At 42.6% G+C, this 15,579-nt stretch overlaps 2 protein-coding genes across 5 annotated transcripts in view; both read right to left on the minus strand.

The window, feature by feature from the left end:
- Positions 1-479: 479 nt before the first annotated feature.
- Positions 480-8,206, minus strand: pheta1 (PH domain containing endocytic trafficking adaptor 1). Of its 3 annotated transcripts, none has more exons than XM_063194381.1 (3): positions 8,086-8,206; positions 3,836-3,940; positions 480-3,025 (listed from the first exon to the last, which is right to left on the minus strand). In XM_063194381.1, exon 3 carries the CDS (start codon positions 2,975-2,977, stop codon positions 2,081-2,083), a length of 897 nt encoding a protein of 298 aa, XP_063050451.1. In that variant the 5' UTR covers positions 2,978-3,025; positions 3,836-3,940; positions 8,086-8,206; the 3' UTR covers positions 480-2,080. The 3 variants fall into 3 exon arrangements, with proteins under 3 accessions (XP_063050451.1, XP_063050452.1, XP_063050453.1); XM_063194382.1 differs by having other exon boundaries at positions 8,074-8,206; XM_063194383.1 differs by lacking the exon at positions 8,086-8,206 and adding an exon at positions 4,261-4,671.
- A 327-nt stretch (positions 8,207-8,533) lies between these two features.
- ddr2l (discoidin domain receptor family, member 2, like) overlaps positions 8,534-15,579 on the minus strand; it is a 52,399-nt gene continuing 45,353 nt past the window's right edge. For both annotated transcript variants that reach the window (XM_063195048.1, XM_063195050.1), the window contains exons 16-17: positions 14,241-14,390; positions 8,534-13,434 (exon numbers count right to left, since the gene is read on the minus strand). In XM_063195048.1, coding sequence (XP_063051118.1) covers positions 13,300-13,434; positions 14,241-14,390 — 285 coding nt within the window. In that variant the 3' untranslated portion in view covers positions 8,534-13,299. The remainder of the gene's footprint in view (positions 13,435-14,240; positions 14,391-15,579) is intronic.

The raw sequence follows: 15,579 nt of genomic DNA on the forward strand, positions 1-15,579 counted from the left end.
ACTAGACAATTGATTTCTGTACTATACATATTCACAATATTTCGTTGTTAAAATCTGACGAATGAACTGCCATGTGTTGGGGTTTCTTTTGGCAATTTAAAACACTTAAGAAGATGGAATTCAGGAATATTTTGCATTTGTGAAACACAGTTTGGTCACCAATACCATTTAGCTATGACAAAGCCTTCTTATACGTATAAACAAGTTGTGGCCAAAGGCATGGCACAGCATAGAAAAAACACATTCCAATTACATATGGTTAAATAAAAAAACACAGTATTTCACATTTGATGTATGTGTACCGATAAATGTCATAATGCGTATAATACAAAAACACAAATCCGTGTCTTGACAAGGATACTGATAAAAGAGAGAAGGTCCTTTTAGGCCCGTTGAATTTGAGGTTCTAAAAAGTTCTCACACCGCATGACAGTATACTATGCATGAAGCATGGACATAATCACAAGTGTCTTGGTATATTGGCGAGGGGTGGTGCTGGCTTGATACACTGAGAGCCATTGTCCGTCTGATAAAGGGGAAGAGGAGAGAGAGAGAGAGAGAGAGAGAGAGAGAGAGAGAGAGAGAGAGAGAGAGAGAGAGAGAGAGAGAGAGAGAGAGAGAGAGAGTTTCCTGTTCCGTCACTGTGTTTATCCCCAGGGCATCTGTGCCCATCGAGCCAAAACTTAACTGACAAACAAGTATCCACTAAACAATAATAGTCTTGTTTTTAATGGCCAGATAGCAAACGTATCTACATGACTGCCGTGATATCCCTGCCCTTTGGCATAAACATTTAAAGGCAATGGTGAAAAAAAAGATTCAGCACCCAATTGCTATGTAAACCGTTTTTAACAAAGACTATCTGAATTAAGAAAATGTTGATGTCCTTGCAACCACAGCATAAGGCAAAGTCCCAAGCACGGTCACCTTTGCATAAGCTACAAAAGCTGGTCCAACACAAATGACTTTAAGACGGAGAGAAGAAAGAATGGAGAAACATCACCATCTGGCCCATGTGTATACTATCTGATAGTGTTGCAAATATGAAATGTTAACACTGACATTTTTCAAAGTCTTATTTAAAGACGAAAAAAACAGCATACAACAATTTGAAATATTGTCCCTCATTTTGTAAAAACACATGAGAACAATGAACATGAGTAGTGTTGTCATAGTCCGCTACAGTATCTCCCCGCTGGATAGAGGAAACACCATGTGTCCAGACAAGACCAGATAAGTCAAGTGCCACATTCACCACTTCATCTGCTGCAGCCCTCTCCCTCTGTTCTGCTGGTTAGGAATCTTAAGTACAGTACACTCTCTTCTTCCTATGCTAATGGTGTGGCTGTTAAGTTCATATTGGCAACTGTTCGTATGGCAGTAAAAGCATCAAATTAAATGGACAAATCTACCAAATGTCATGCTTTTAATACAAAGATAGATATGCTTAATGGTGTCTGATGTCTGATGGTAGTTTGCAGTGGCGCATCCTTTGTGATGAAGATGTGCAGGACACTCCAAATCAAATAACATCTGATTAGTATTTGAAATGCTCATCGGCTCACTACAAAGGCTGTGCAACTTCCATCATTTTGTTCTCTATATTGTGCACTACAAAATGAACATTTTTTGATCCAGCGTGATGCATGGGCTGTGCGAAATGTTTACCCATTTACTACATAGGCCGCGTGACTTCCATTGTATAAGTTCACTCCATAGTGCGCTACACAGTGAAAAATACATAGGGTGCAAGTTAGCTCCTTCTTCTCGTCCTTTCCTGTGGCCTCAGTGTCACTGATGACCTATTTTTTTCCCAATATTTCGAAAAGCACACTTGAAAGGTCATTCTCTCATTTGCAGTCAAAATGTTGAATGGGTTAGAGACTCCCAAAAGTCACTTTCCACTGGTTCTGGGGGAAAGTGTATTGTTTTCTTTATGGATGAAGGAGGGGGGCAACACCAAGACAAGAGGACGGGAGGACTAGGAAAGGATGCGAGAAAGTAGTTTGACTTGTACCCATAGTGCACCACAGAGTGACCCCTTCGGATTCGGCCTAGATCTTGCTGGCCTCGCTAGCCTCTACTGGCTCTGCAGCCATTCGATGCGCAGTTCCGCCACCTCCTTCCCGTACCAGTCGTGCAGCTTGGAGAAGCAGCTTGTCTCGGGGGAGAAGGGGCTCTCCAAAGTCCCCGGGGCCCCTCCAAACGAGCCCGAGCCGCCCCTACGTCGCGGAGGTACCGGCGGGGGCCTGAAGCTGCCGTCCCCCCTCCCCCCGCTTCCATCGGCGTCCCACACCACACCCGTGGTGTCGGAGACCCCGTTGGTCATGCCGCAGGGCTTGCTCCAGGCCACCCCGTTCTCCTTGCCCCCGTGGCCAGTCTGAGAGTGGGCGTCCTCAGGTTGGCCCGGCACTGAGCCAGGTGCAACAGTAGGTCCTTGAGATGAGCCGGACGAGGACACTGTGAGAGCGCCCCCTGCTGACACGGCTGATTTTGGACATGATGACAATGACAACACCCCAAGTTGTGGCTGTGTCCCATTCGGCTTCCGGAATGATCTGGCCCTGCGTGCCCCGACGTCCTGCAGATCCTCCAGCTGTTTCTCCAGCTCTCGCACCACCAGCCGCATGTAGTCGAAGCTGGCGCGCGACAGCGCCTTCACCCACGACTCCATGCCCGCCTGGCTCTCGGCGGCCATCTTGTAGATGCGGGCGCGCGCGCACTCGAACTTGATGGCGAAGGCGAACTCCGACTCGGCCGACTCGCACAGCTCCACCGTGCAGCCCTCCAGCACGATGACGCCAATGGGCTCCTTGCTCTCGCGCTCCTCGAAATAGAAGAGCATGTTTCCCTTCAGGACACACCAGCGCCGGTGGTAGGCCGTGTTGCGCTCGCCCTTCTTCAGAAGGAAGCCCGTCTTGTCGGGAGGGGTGTCGCAGGTGGCATAGTGGGCCACGCTGCGCTCGTTCAGCTTCATGGTGAGTGCTGATGCTGCAGACGCTGTTATTGCATGACCTCCTATAAGCTGGTGATTGGAAAGGCACAAACAATTGAAAGGCAAAAAAGATGTAAATAAGTATTTGACTGAAGTGAATGAAAAAGGAAATTAAAAGGGCCAATATGTAGTAGTTTTAGCAGTTTATTTCCAGAATTCATGCTGCCCATTCACAAATGTTACCCGTTGCCTTTTCATGAATACTTACCACCACACCATCCAATTCTAAGTAACTTATTCATTATGACGGAGAAGATGCAACTTTTCATGTATGAAAAGTGAAATTTTCCCAATGTCCACCATTTTGAATTTCCAAAAATTACTGCACTTTGGTCATGCTAGTAAATATTGTTTTTTGGGTGTTGTTGTTTTTTTACTTAGTACATATTCATTCAAAATATCAAATTTGGTTATAGGCAACACAGTCTCAATGAGCAGCATAGTTGAAATACATATTCTGGCCACAATCCTACATGCTGCACCTTCAAGATATCTCAGCACAGCTGAGTGAAAAAAACACTGAAATATTGATCTGATTCCTTATCATAATCCTATAATCTAGGAAAAATGCTTGATACTACTTACTTTTCGAAAAAGGCAAAAACAAAAAGGTAATGATTCAAATACAGTATAATGGATCTCTATGATGTGTGATAGGTTTTAATTACCATAAGGGTATTGATATGGTTCAGCTGCGATATAACCCAGTGTTCTAATCGGTCTTGATCATTCAGACAGAACAACCTTAAATTAGGTCAAATGTAGAGCAAAAAAATTGGTTGTCAGAAGTTGACATTCCATCATCCAGTAGTCTCCGCCGTGAATACATAGGCTACTCACCAAATATTCAGATCCTCCTGACGACCCTGTTGTCTGTGGGATGGCTTGCCTTCAGTACCCCACACAACAGTGGCGTTTGCCATACCACATCACTGAATGTTTACTCTGGTAAAGGAAACATGATCAAATGAGGAAATTGGAAACATGTATGAGGAGTGTGTGGGTGACACTGACACATGGATGAGACGGCTGGCTGACATTGACTCATAAACATCAACTAAAATAAAAGAAGATAACTGGGAAACGGAGTGACAGGAAGAAGAAAACTCATGAAACTCCTGGAAAGTCATCAACCCACGCATTGACGTGGAATGCTACATTATCACCATAACGCGTGCCATGGAGGAATTTCACATTTTAAATTCTTTCCGCACAGTTTTTTTAGAGATCTAGTTATACTTTGTTATGATCGCATCACTGCCTACCTGTAACTTAAGAGGGGACTGTGGGTTTGGACTGGAGTTTTGACCAGACTGATTTCTCGGAAGGCGAAGAATAGTTGGTTGCAGACTGTTGCTTTGCGCACAGGATGCTTAATTTTCGGCCCAGAAGATCTGGTCTATTACCTCCTTAATTACCTTTCGAGTCCATTTCTGCTTTGGTTAGAAAATGACAGGAATTGTTTGCCATGCAAATAGTCCAAAACCAAACAACAAACGTGAGGCAGTTTGTTTTCCAGCTAGCTGCCTAGCTTGTTCCAAAACAGCTGTAGGCTTCTCTGCGAAGAGCATACACAATGTCCTCCAGTAAAACCACTCTGTATACGGCACTGTTCGGGGATGTAAGGCGTATGAGCACACTAAATAAACCCGGTTACGTCTGAAATTGAAGTAATTTGACAGGATAAACTGTCTGCCAGCCGCATTAACGGATTTAAAAAGCATTCGATGAAGCAGGGTTCGGATGCGGGCAGTGCGCCTGGACAATGAACAGCGTCAGACTCGTGTCTTTTCAGCCATTGATGTGCGCAGCTATTCTGGACTTTACGGTCCCATTCACTTCAATTCATTTTTTTGGCGTTTTACATATTTCGGACCGTGCGGACGCCGCTGTACTCGTGCGAGGAAAACAACAATTGTCTCGGGTGCTAAACATGGTCATGAAACGGCTTGCTTAACCAGAATGGTGTGTGTTGTGTCATTTCGAAGATAATTAAAGAAAATCTTATTACAATGGGATTTCTCATAGGCATGGTTTTGCATGTCTCTTATCTCTTTTCATGTTGACTGAGCGATCACCGTTACAAGTTTACAAGGTGCACAGCGCACATATGTATGCATACAAAAAGGAAGAATACATTTCACAGTGTAATTCTGCAAATAATTCACTTCAAAGTTAAGTGTTATTACATAGGCACCATGGTCATCAATATGTGTGTAAGAACAAGTGAAAAAACAAATCGGTCAGTTTGTCAAAGAGGACATGGTAGATATGCGCAACATAGTACAAAGTATGCATCACACCATGCTTCTGAATGATATGAAGGAAAAATACTGACGGCACATAGCCTACGTCTCTTTCCTCAATAATGCACATGCCACACATCACTCAAGCAACATTATCTTCATTAGCTAATGTGGCCACAGGGGGGCGATATTGTAGGGCACGCTGAGACATTCGGATTCAATTTAACTCACTATTAGGCTATATAACAAAGGTTGCATTATAGGCTAGGCCAGTGATTCCCAACCTATGGGTCGCCAAAGATCCACAGGGGGTCGCGAAGCCCTCTTGAGTTTAAGGGGTTTCATTTTAATACCATATGTAGCCCATGTTGAATAAATGACAAATGCATAGAAGCAACAAAATTTAAGTGCTACATTAAACATTTATTCTGTTTTTGAACAAAGACGAATTGAGGAATAAAATGATGACTAAAATGAGTTTTCGTAGGAGACAGAGCGTATCGAGTGACTTCCTCTCATGCGGGCGCTGGGTCACCAAACCTTACAATAGTAAAAACATGGGTCCCTGAAGAAAAAGGTTGGGAACCACTGGGCTAGGCTACTACATATACCGGTAGTCATTAATTGGCAAACAATTCATGTTGTTTCTATTGTAATGGGATTGCTACATTCAAGAAGTTTCCAATGTCTTTCATCTCCTCTGTCTTTTCCATGTTTGTAGGTTAAGAATTAACAAACAAAATCTTAAAGGGACAGTTTGGTCAATTTCAACATGCAGTTGTATTGCTCACGCTACCCTTGACTTGTCAGTACCTGGTGATGCCACATTTTTCGGCTCAGCCCTTTCCGAGATATGAGCAATTCTAATGGGGGCAGCGTTTGTTTACATTTAAAAAAAAATAAAACATAGGCCAACTCCAAATATTTTCCCAAAAGGTACTGCTGCTTGCTAGTTGTCTGCTGATGTTTTATAACCTTTTGGATGTTTTTGGGAATAAATAAAAATGTTTTCTTGAAATGTAAACAAAGAGCTGCCCCCATTACAATGACCAGGATCGGCTGAAGAAAGAAAAAAAAATCTCAGGCACTGACAAGTCCAGGGTAGTGTGAGCATTACAACTGCATGTTGAAATTGACCAAACTGTCCCTTTAACATTGTACTGCATGTTTTAGATGGGCCCATGTACAAAGTACTTCAAGTCTGTCTGTAGGGCACATCAAGGGTCTGTGAGAAAAGGGTGCTTGCGCTGCTGACAATGTGTAAATGCTTCCATTACATCCTATAGGCCTACATATGATGGCTACAAGAATTTCTGCAATGTGTTGTGTTGTTTTGAAGAAAATTGAATAAAATCTTATTCTAGTGGGATGTCATTTGCATGATTGGACAGGTTTCATATCTCTTAGCATGTTCACTGCGTCATCACCATTTCATCTTACAATGTGCAGAAATGATCAGAACTTTCTGTAATTCTGAAAATAAGTAACTCTGAAGTTAACAGATCATACCACATATGTAATAAGTAGTGCAAATTGAGAATGATTAATTTCTCAAGGCAGACAGCTGTGGATGATATGTAGCATAATACACAGTATGTGTCGCTATGTGCTCCTGAAAGATATGCTGAAGACATACTGAAGGCACAAATATTTATTTTCCCAATAAGCCTTATAATGTAGGCCTATATCAGGAGTGAGGTTACATACACGTGAGTAAAAGTTGAATGCTGAGTGGCCTTGAACCCACAACTTATGGTATGGACAGCATGACTTCATCCACTAAGCTACCACAGTTTCATAAGAAATGTTAAGACCAGAAAGATATGTCGTCGTTGTGCATTTTAACACAATAAATCATATAAAATATATTTTCCCTGCACCATTACCTCATTGTCTGAAGTATGATGAAGAAATGATTGTAGGCCTATATGATTTTTTTAGTGCTGTGATAATGTGCACACAACAAGAAGTTTTCTGGTCAAACAAATTCTACTGAAACTGTGGTAGCTTAGTGGATGGAGTCATGCCTACCATTCCACAGGTTGTGGGTTCAAGGCCCATCAAAGGACATTTTTTACACTCGTGTATGTTACCTCACTTCTTCTGATAGGCCATGATTAGTTCCTAATTCAGTAAATAGATATTTGTGCGTACAGTATTTCTTCAGCATACAACTCATGAGCATATTTCGATGAATACTGTGTATTATGGTGCATATCTACCGTCTCCTCTTTGACAAACTGACCGATTTGTTTTTTTCACTTGTTCTTACACACATATTGATGACCATGGTGCCTATGTAATAACACTTAACTTTGAAGTGAATTATTTGCAGAATTACACTGTGAAATGTATTCTTCCTTTTTGTATGCATACATATGTGCGCTGGGCACCTTGTAAACTTGTAACGGTGATCGCTCAGTCAACATGAAAAGAGATAAGAGACATGCAAAACCATGCCTATGAGAAATCCCATTGTAATAAGATTTTCTTTAATTATCTCCGAAATGACACAACACACACCATTCTGGTTAAGGAAGGCGTTCCATGACCATGTTTAGCACCCGAGACAATTGTTGTTTTCCTCGCACGAGTACAGCGGCGTCCGCACGGTCCGAAATATGTAAAACGCCAAAAAAATGAATTGAAGTGAATGGGACCGTAAAGTCCAGAATAGCTGCGCACATCAATGGCTGAAAAGACACGAGTCAGCGTCAGCACATTCTCGTTAGTTATCCAGCCTGTATTCGACATTACAATGTATACCTTGTGCACAATGACCTGTGTCCTAAACTTTTCATGCGTACCATGTAGACAAAATGTTGTAATTACAGTCATTTTTACCGTCAATCTTAGACGTTTCCAACCATCTCCTTTCTTCATTCTTCCCTTTTCCCTCTGGTTAGATCACGTGCCGCACAATGGAATCTCGACGCGTCCAATCCGAAGTGGCAGACATCTGCCCGTGCCAGCCAGGCCTTGAAGAAAGCTTTCACTTTTTAAGAATCCTATTTGGCACATTCATAATTTAATTCTTCTACATTTGCATAATGTTGCGAATTAAGGTAGGCCACTTTACACTTCGAGCTGTAGTTACACCCACAATAGTTTATTTTTCATCACTTTCAGTTTGCAGTTGAGGCCTTTCCTTTTATTGAACAAAGCCAGAAGTCATCTTTAAGGGAGATGAAATTGCGACACATCATGGGTTCTATGTAAAACAATAAGGACTCAATCAATAACAATATAAAATGCTGCTGTATGCAATAAAACACGCTTGCTTAGAAAATTACAACACAAAACACTCCGCCAAAAGTACAAAGTTTAGTTTTTATTATAGGAAAAAAGGAGAATGAGAAACACACAAAGAGGGTTACATATTGGTGCAAGAATGACCTCCTTAGATCCCAATATATTACTGTACATCTATTCTGACTACACTATGTACATGAGAGTCACATACATCCTACAAGAGCACAGGGATAGGATTAGCGAAAGAAAAGAAAAGAAAAGAAAGGTGTGGTAATGAAGAGACCAGTCACTTAAAACAAATTTCAGACACATCCTCTTTTCACACAGATTCACACTTTGCCACATTTACAACTGAAGAAACAACTGCATGCTATTCATGAGGCATATTTTTATTCCAAATCTAAATAATTTTAGCAATGCGCTACCACTCAAATTATTCTAGATGCAAACTAGAGAGCTGCATGTTTTGGCACTACACATACTGATAATAACCATTTTCACTCTGAAGCATATCCATGCCTAAAGCCTCTAACTCTCTCTCACACACACACTCACACTCACACTCACACACACACACACACACACACACACACACACACACACACACACACACACACACACACACACACACACACACACACACACACACACACACACACACACAGAGGAACGCATGCACACACACACACACGCACACACACACATACAACACACATACCAACATGCTAATGATTTCAAACACACTCCCAGAACACTTATTCAAAACAGAGAACACAAAAAAGAAAAAAATTAGGGGGAAAAATGCGGAAAACAAAACATGAGAATCAGAGAAAAAAAGGGGAAAATGTATCTACTCAGTGATAACAGAGAAGACCACAGGCTCATTTCAGCAAACGCAACTGGGACCCTGGGATGGTGCACTGCATAGCTGGATTCACCAGCACCCCCTTCAGGCCAAACTTCATTTTGCACAAGGCAGCGATGGGCAATGTGGAATAACATCTTACTAGCCAGTGCCACATATTCCAGACTACCTGGTTTTACATGTTAAATTCAACGAGGTGATTATCCTGAATCAGCCAATCACCTGTTTGAATTGGGCAGGTAAAGCCAGGTCGTTTGGAATATGTGGCACTGGCTGGGTTGTAAGTTCTGAATCCAGATAGCCCATCATTGGCACATAGGGTCTGGCTTTCTTTGTGGAGGGACATATTCCACTACCGTTTAATGTAATAATGACTGTGTTTGTACAGTACAGTTCATACACCTCAGTGTGCATTGAGAAATTAACAAAGACACAAGGGTGGCAGATTTCGAGACATGTCAAGTAGTTAAGTCAAGAACCTAAAAAAACCCACATGAAGCCAGAAGTCGTTAAAACAATTAGATCTGTCTTTCTGAAATCACTAATGAATGGCATGTTCTCAGCCTGGTTATGCACTGCCAAATGAAATGCACATAGCATACAGGTGATTTCTCATAATAAAAACTGTCTGTCTACAGATTGGTTAGGCAAAATGGGCCTTTTTCATGTGACGTCAGACACATTGGATTCAATGCATTCCAAGCAGGTGTAATACAAGTTGCATCAGGTGGCATAGACATATACAGTACATACTACATAGGGCATTTTATTCTGCCTGAAACCGGCAGTCGTATGCACCTGCTTCACTTCAAAACAGGGGTGCATTTCTCTAAACCATAGTTGCTAACTATGTTAGCTACTTTGTTGTTTGCAATGCAATTTCCCATTGGCAACTACCCAAGTTGCTAACTATGCTTTCAAGAAACACACCCCAGAGCTTGTTTAACATCACAGCAAAAAAAGCGGCTAATTCTGCCCGAGAAAACCTTATGCAATGGATCCGCAACCAGACCAGACTTGTTGTGCAAAATGAAGGGAAGTGGGAGGGGCTAGTTGACCTGGCTACCGCACTCTATTGGCAGAAGTGGACCTGGCCCTGAGGTTCGCTGGTTGGAATGCAACGCCAGGCATCACACACATGCACACGCACACACACTTAAGCATACATAAGCATGCAGAGACACACACCCAAACTCTGCTTCATCCATTCAGCATACAGTCCATCGTGATTTTTCTGGGTGAGGAAATGTGATAGCCTACACACACACACACACACACACACACACACACACACACACACACACACACACACACACACACACACACACACACACACACACACACTATATCCTTGACCCTTCTCTGCCTCTCAGCCCATCCTAGGTCCCAGAGCCTTTGAGGAATGCTTCAATGCTTCGACCATTCCAGATAGTTACACCGCAGGCGGCTGCAGGTCAATCTAGTTCCTCCAATCCTTTCTTGTGGCCTACACCCTCGTGACATGAGACTTTGACGTCATCGATCATCTTAGTTTATGTTCAATATCTTGCAAAAGACATAATTCAAAGTCCATTCTCTCATTTACGATTGAGATGTGGAATGGGTGAAAGGCCCCCAAAAAGTCGTTCTGCGCTGGTTGACAGCGGGGAATCCTAAATGTGGGGGCAGTTGTGGCCGGATGGTTTAAGACATGGGCTTTAAAGAGTTGCAGGTCTCAAATCCCATCCTTCCACTGCCTACCACACTCCATGGCTGAGGTGCCCTTGAGCAAGGCACCTAACCCCCGTATGGCTCTAGGGCTCTACAGTAACCAATACCCTGTGTAAATGACTTTAAGTTGCTTTGGATAAAAAGCGTCAACATAAGTGTCATGTAATGTAATGTAATGTGATGTGATGTAATAATGTTTATACTGTTATAATGTTGAGGCAAGAAGCCATTGGCCACAGGAAAGGACAGGAGGAAGTAAATTGCCTTCCAGCCCACGTCGTGCCCCCGCAGCAGAGGTGCCAAAATCCAGTCCAGAAGTGAAAACCCAGGCCACAGTTTCCTTCCAGCACAGGTGGCTTCACTGAGTTCCTACGTAGTTTACCTGTCTTGCTCATTATGATCGAGCTTGTTGGATCAAATTTGTGGTGGGGTTTTTACTTCCTGGATCGACACCTCTGCCCTTACAACATCTTTTGTACCTTATGACAGCAAAATTACATACAGTAACAAAAAAAATACTATAAAACATTACATTACGGTACAGATGACATGTTAAAAACACAACAACAAATGAAAGAAAAAGGTTTTGATCTTTGATCTTGATCTTTGATGGAGCCTCACACGTGTTGAAAAATATCATTTCCAACCTTTTTTTTTCTTTAAAAAAAGGGCTCATCATAATTGAATTTGGCACATTTAGACAAAACACTAGACATAAACAAACACTTGTATTAGCTCCTGTAGTGAAACGGGGAATTATAACATACAGGGGAATAACCATGTAAAGTAATATGTGCTTTAACTTGTCAATAACCCCCCCAAAACCATGTGCCTTTCAAAAAGGGGTAGACCTACTAGACCAAGACCCCCTTAAAACAAAAACTACTATATGGGCCATATGAAAACCATGCAGACAGCACCATAGATGCTGTCAGTCAGTCAGTCAGTCAGTCAGTCCTCTTGAACATCCTGTCCGCTATAAATAAAACTAAAGCTAATCACATGCTTGTTTGTTAGCTTTGGTTTGTGTATGTTTTTTTCACAGACCGAAATGTTATAAACTCAAAAGCACAGTGAATGAACAAAATTGCTGGTGGCAAGGACATAGGCCTACATACTACATGTTGCTGGTGAATTTCTCACAACGCCAACAGATGGTGCAAAGATACCGGATGTCTACCATGAATGTGGATAAGAATGAAGTACGATGTGTGGTGCACGAGTGGATAACGAGATAGCAGAGACAATGACACCTCTGTATGTGTGTGGGTGGGTGAAAGTGGTGAGTTGTGGGGGGTTCATACAGCCCATAATGCAGTCGATTCAAAATGGGGGGGGGAGAAAGAGACAGTGCATTCCATTGCACATCAGTCCATTGTGGCTCTAGAACCCTTTAGAATCCTCCACCAGGGTTCTAACTTCTAAACCATGACAGTAGTTCAGCTGGTGCTAGAGGCATAGACTACCCACTTTCCTATAGCCTCATCCAAATTAACCTGCATAACATTCATATTCAGAAAATTACACAAAAAAACAACAGCAACACACACGTATACTATAAAACATTGACAGATTATTCATAAATCATAATCCAGTGTGGGGGGTTAAGAAGAAGAAGCAAAATAAAGAAAGACAAAAAGAATCACAGCAGTGCTCCACATTTTACAACCATAGGCCCTTATAAAAAAACACTCCTCCAGTTGTTGGTTCTTAACCTTTCAATCTCGCTATCAATCAGTCTTTTCTTTCGCCATCTCATTCATCCCTCTTCTCTCTTTTGGAATACATTGAAATGTTTCAGATGTAACATTTAGATGTGAAAAAAAAACAATCTACTACTATTAGGGGACACGTAACAAAGACAGACAATTAAAAAACAACAACAACACATTTAACTCAAGTGTCTTTGGATTTAAGCATCAACAACACAAGACAGTCACCACAGGCAGTTGACTTCAAGTTAGTTAAGTTTGTTTGTTTGTTGCTTGCTGAAATGCCAAAAAAAACGACGTCACTCGACTCGTCAAGGATTTTTTTTCTCCTGCACGTCCCATCCTCTCGTGCTGCTGGAGAGGCTACATCAATGCTGGATCATCTCGTCTCCGGGTCTCCCTTCCTCCACAGGGCGTTGCAAGAGAGACATTCAGACTTGGACTCAGGGCTCATGCCCAGACCCACCCCTCCACAGGAAATCAGGCAATCAGATGGCAGATGGACTTCCTGTGGTTGGTTCACGGGTTGGCCTGCGGTCGCATGGCCTGGTAGATGCAGTTAAAGGACGGCCTGTCGCTGATGTCCCGGCTCCAGCAGCGCATCATCAGCTCGAACAGAGAGGCCGGGCAGAGTGGCGGGGCGGACAGGAATATCTGGAAACGCAAAAAGAAAAATCAAAGGCAGGGACTTATACCATAATCATTACAGCTACTGTACATCATTACCATCATCACACCATCACTATACCATCATTGCATCATTACAGTTCATCGCCACACAAGGAACACAATAAAAGTCTTATCTATCATCCTTCACAACAGAATTCTCTTCTCTGATAGGCTGATGGGCTCTATTATCTGAGATTCTTTAAGTATATAGAGATATGCCAACATAATAGGTTTCTATGGGCACCTAATGCGACCAGGTTCCGGTCTGCCTAAAGGGCCGTGTCATAATGCTCCTACAATGAATAGAACAGTCCTTAGGTCTGCCTAGGTCTGCCTAAGGGGGGCCATAATAGAACCAGGAAACAATGGGCCAATGGAACCTCTCTCTCTCTACACTCTCTGCTATTATCTTCGTTGAACCCATCACCACTCCAAAAAAAAAATCACTGTGCTGCACACATTGCCAGAGTTCTAGAGCTTCCACCTCGCCATTGAGTTTGGAGAACCAGACACATTGTCGGTCGTTATCCGTTAACTAATTAACTAAATACACTTAAGAGAGTCAATTTCTCTTGTCTTCTCTTCTGCTCTCTTCAGAATTTCCTTGCTGTGTAACCTACCAATGTTGAGCAAACACAGTAATTACTTCATGCAGTGGACAGAAAAAGAAGGGTGGAAAATTTAAGTTAGAGTACAATTTTAATATGAATACATTTAACATCAGTGCAATATCATTACATTTGTTGAGTAATGATGCTTCTGCATTGTCTGGTCTTGTTGCATTGCAGTACCTGTCTTCCTTGGTTTCTGAAGAACTCGCCAGTGTTTTCGATGACCTGTTCGTCAGACAGAAGGCTGTATGGCTGTTCCTTGCACAGAGTGAAGATCTCCCAGAGGGTCACACCAAACGCCCAAACGTCACTGGTCGTGGTGAACTTCCCCTGAGGGTGACAAATTAACAGGAACACGCTACTTTAAGTAGGCTGAAAGCATCTCTTTGACCAATCAGTGCAATTCTTGTATGCAGAGGTTATCATGCCTTAGCTCGAGTCCATGTGTTCTTCTGTCACATAATGTTTGATGCACAAGACCCTTTGAAGGGGTAAACAAAGATTTTGACCAAATCTTGTGTGCTTATTCTCTTAATTTTTGGAGGCCAACTCTTTCATGATGGCCGACATTCAAGCTGGCCGTTGAGGTATTAGAATTGACACTTTGGTGTAGAGTTCCACCCATTTTCATTGTCATGTACACGTCATGTGTACCGGTATAAAAAAGGTAACTAATGCCTCTTTTCCACTGCCGTTTTTCCGGTAGGCCTACAGTTCGACACAGCATGAATCAGCCACCCTTTGGCCAAGTCACACTGTGTCGAGCTGTAGGCCTACTAGAAAAGCAGCAGTGGAAAAGAGGCACAAGGTCTTCCTGTCCAGTCCCGATCCAGTTTCAAATCTCCTGCCTCCCAAAAACTCCAAAATAGAATAGCAGACAGATACTTGGCTATTTGCTCACACTGTAAAACATTGTAGCCAGTTCAACATAAAAAAGTAAGTTGACCTGGTGTAAGTTAACTCAATGTGAGGAAACCTTGAGTTGAGTTCAGTCTTGAGTTGAGCCAACTAACAAACTTAAGGCAGCAGCGCTACTTCCTTTTTTACGTTAAACTGGCTTGCAATGTTTTACAGTGCAGTAAATAGTGACTGCTTCTGACATGCCAGGAGGGAGGTTTACTGATGTTGCACACCAAGTTGTGCCAAGTGTTAGCTGGCGTCTATGGCACTATAAACCCCTCTATGACCCTTTCACATACGTATGCATGGGTAGGTGGTATACCGACCGGCCGCCAGGGGATTTGTGCAAACACACAGGTGCTCAAGGGGGCATATGCAATAATGTGTACATCTGAGGGATTCATGTTTGCTCAGCAAACTCACAGGTAAACCACAAACAAACATGCCATAGCCAAACCACAAACAGACTCCTCCACACGATACACACATAAAACGCGATCTACATCTTTCAGCCAAAATCGTGTTGACTTGCAAACAGACCCTCCTGCCACAAATAAACAGCCGGTATCATTCTAGGCCAGGGCAAAATCACACTTACATGCAAACATGCCCACCATCT

Source organism: Engraulis encrasicolus, chromosome 3, assembly GCF_034702125.1.
Source record: "Engraulis encrasicolus isolate BLACKSEA-1 chromosome 3, IST_EnEncr_1.0, whole genome shotgun sequence".
Lineage (NCBI taxonomy): Eukaryota > Metazoa > Chordata > Actinopteri > Clupeiformes > Engraulidae > Engraulis > Engraulis encrasicolus.

Coding starts and splice junctions, on each gene's coding strand:
- pheta1 (XM_063194381.1), bottom strand. CDS start 2,977: ATGAAGCTGAACGAGCGCAGCGTGGCCCACTATGCCACCTGCGACACC.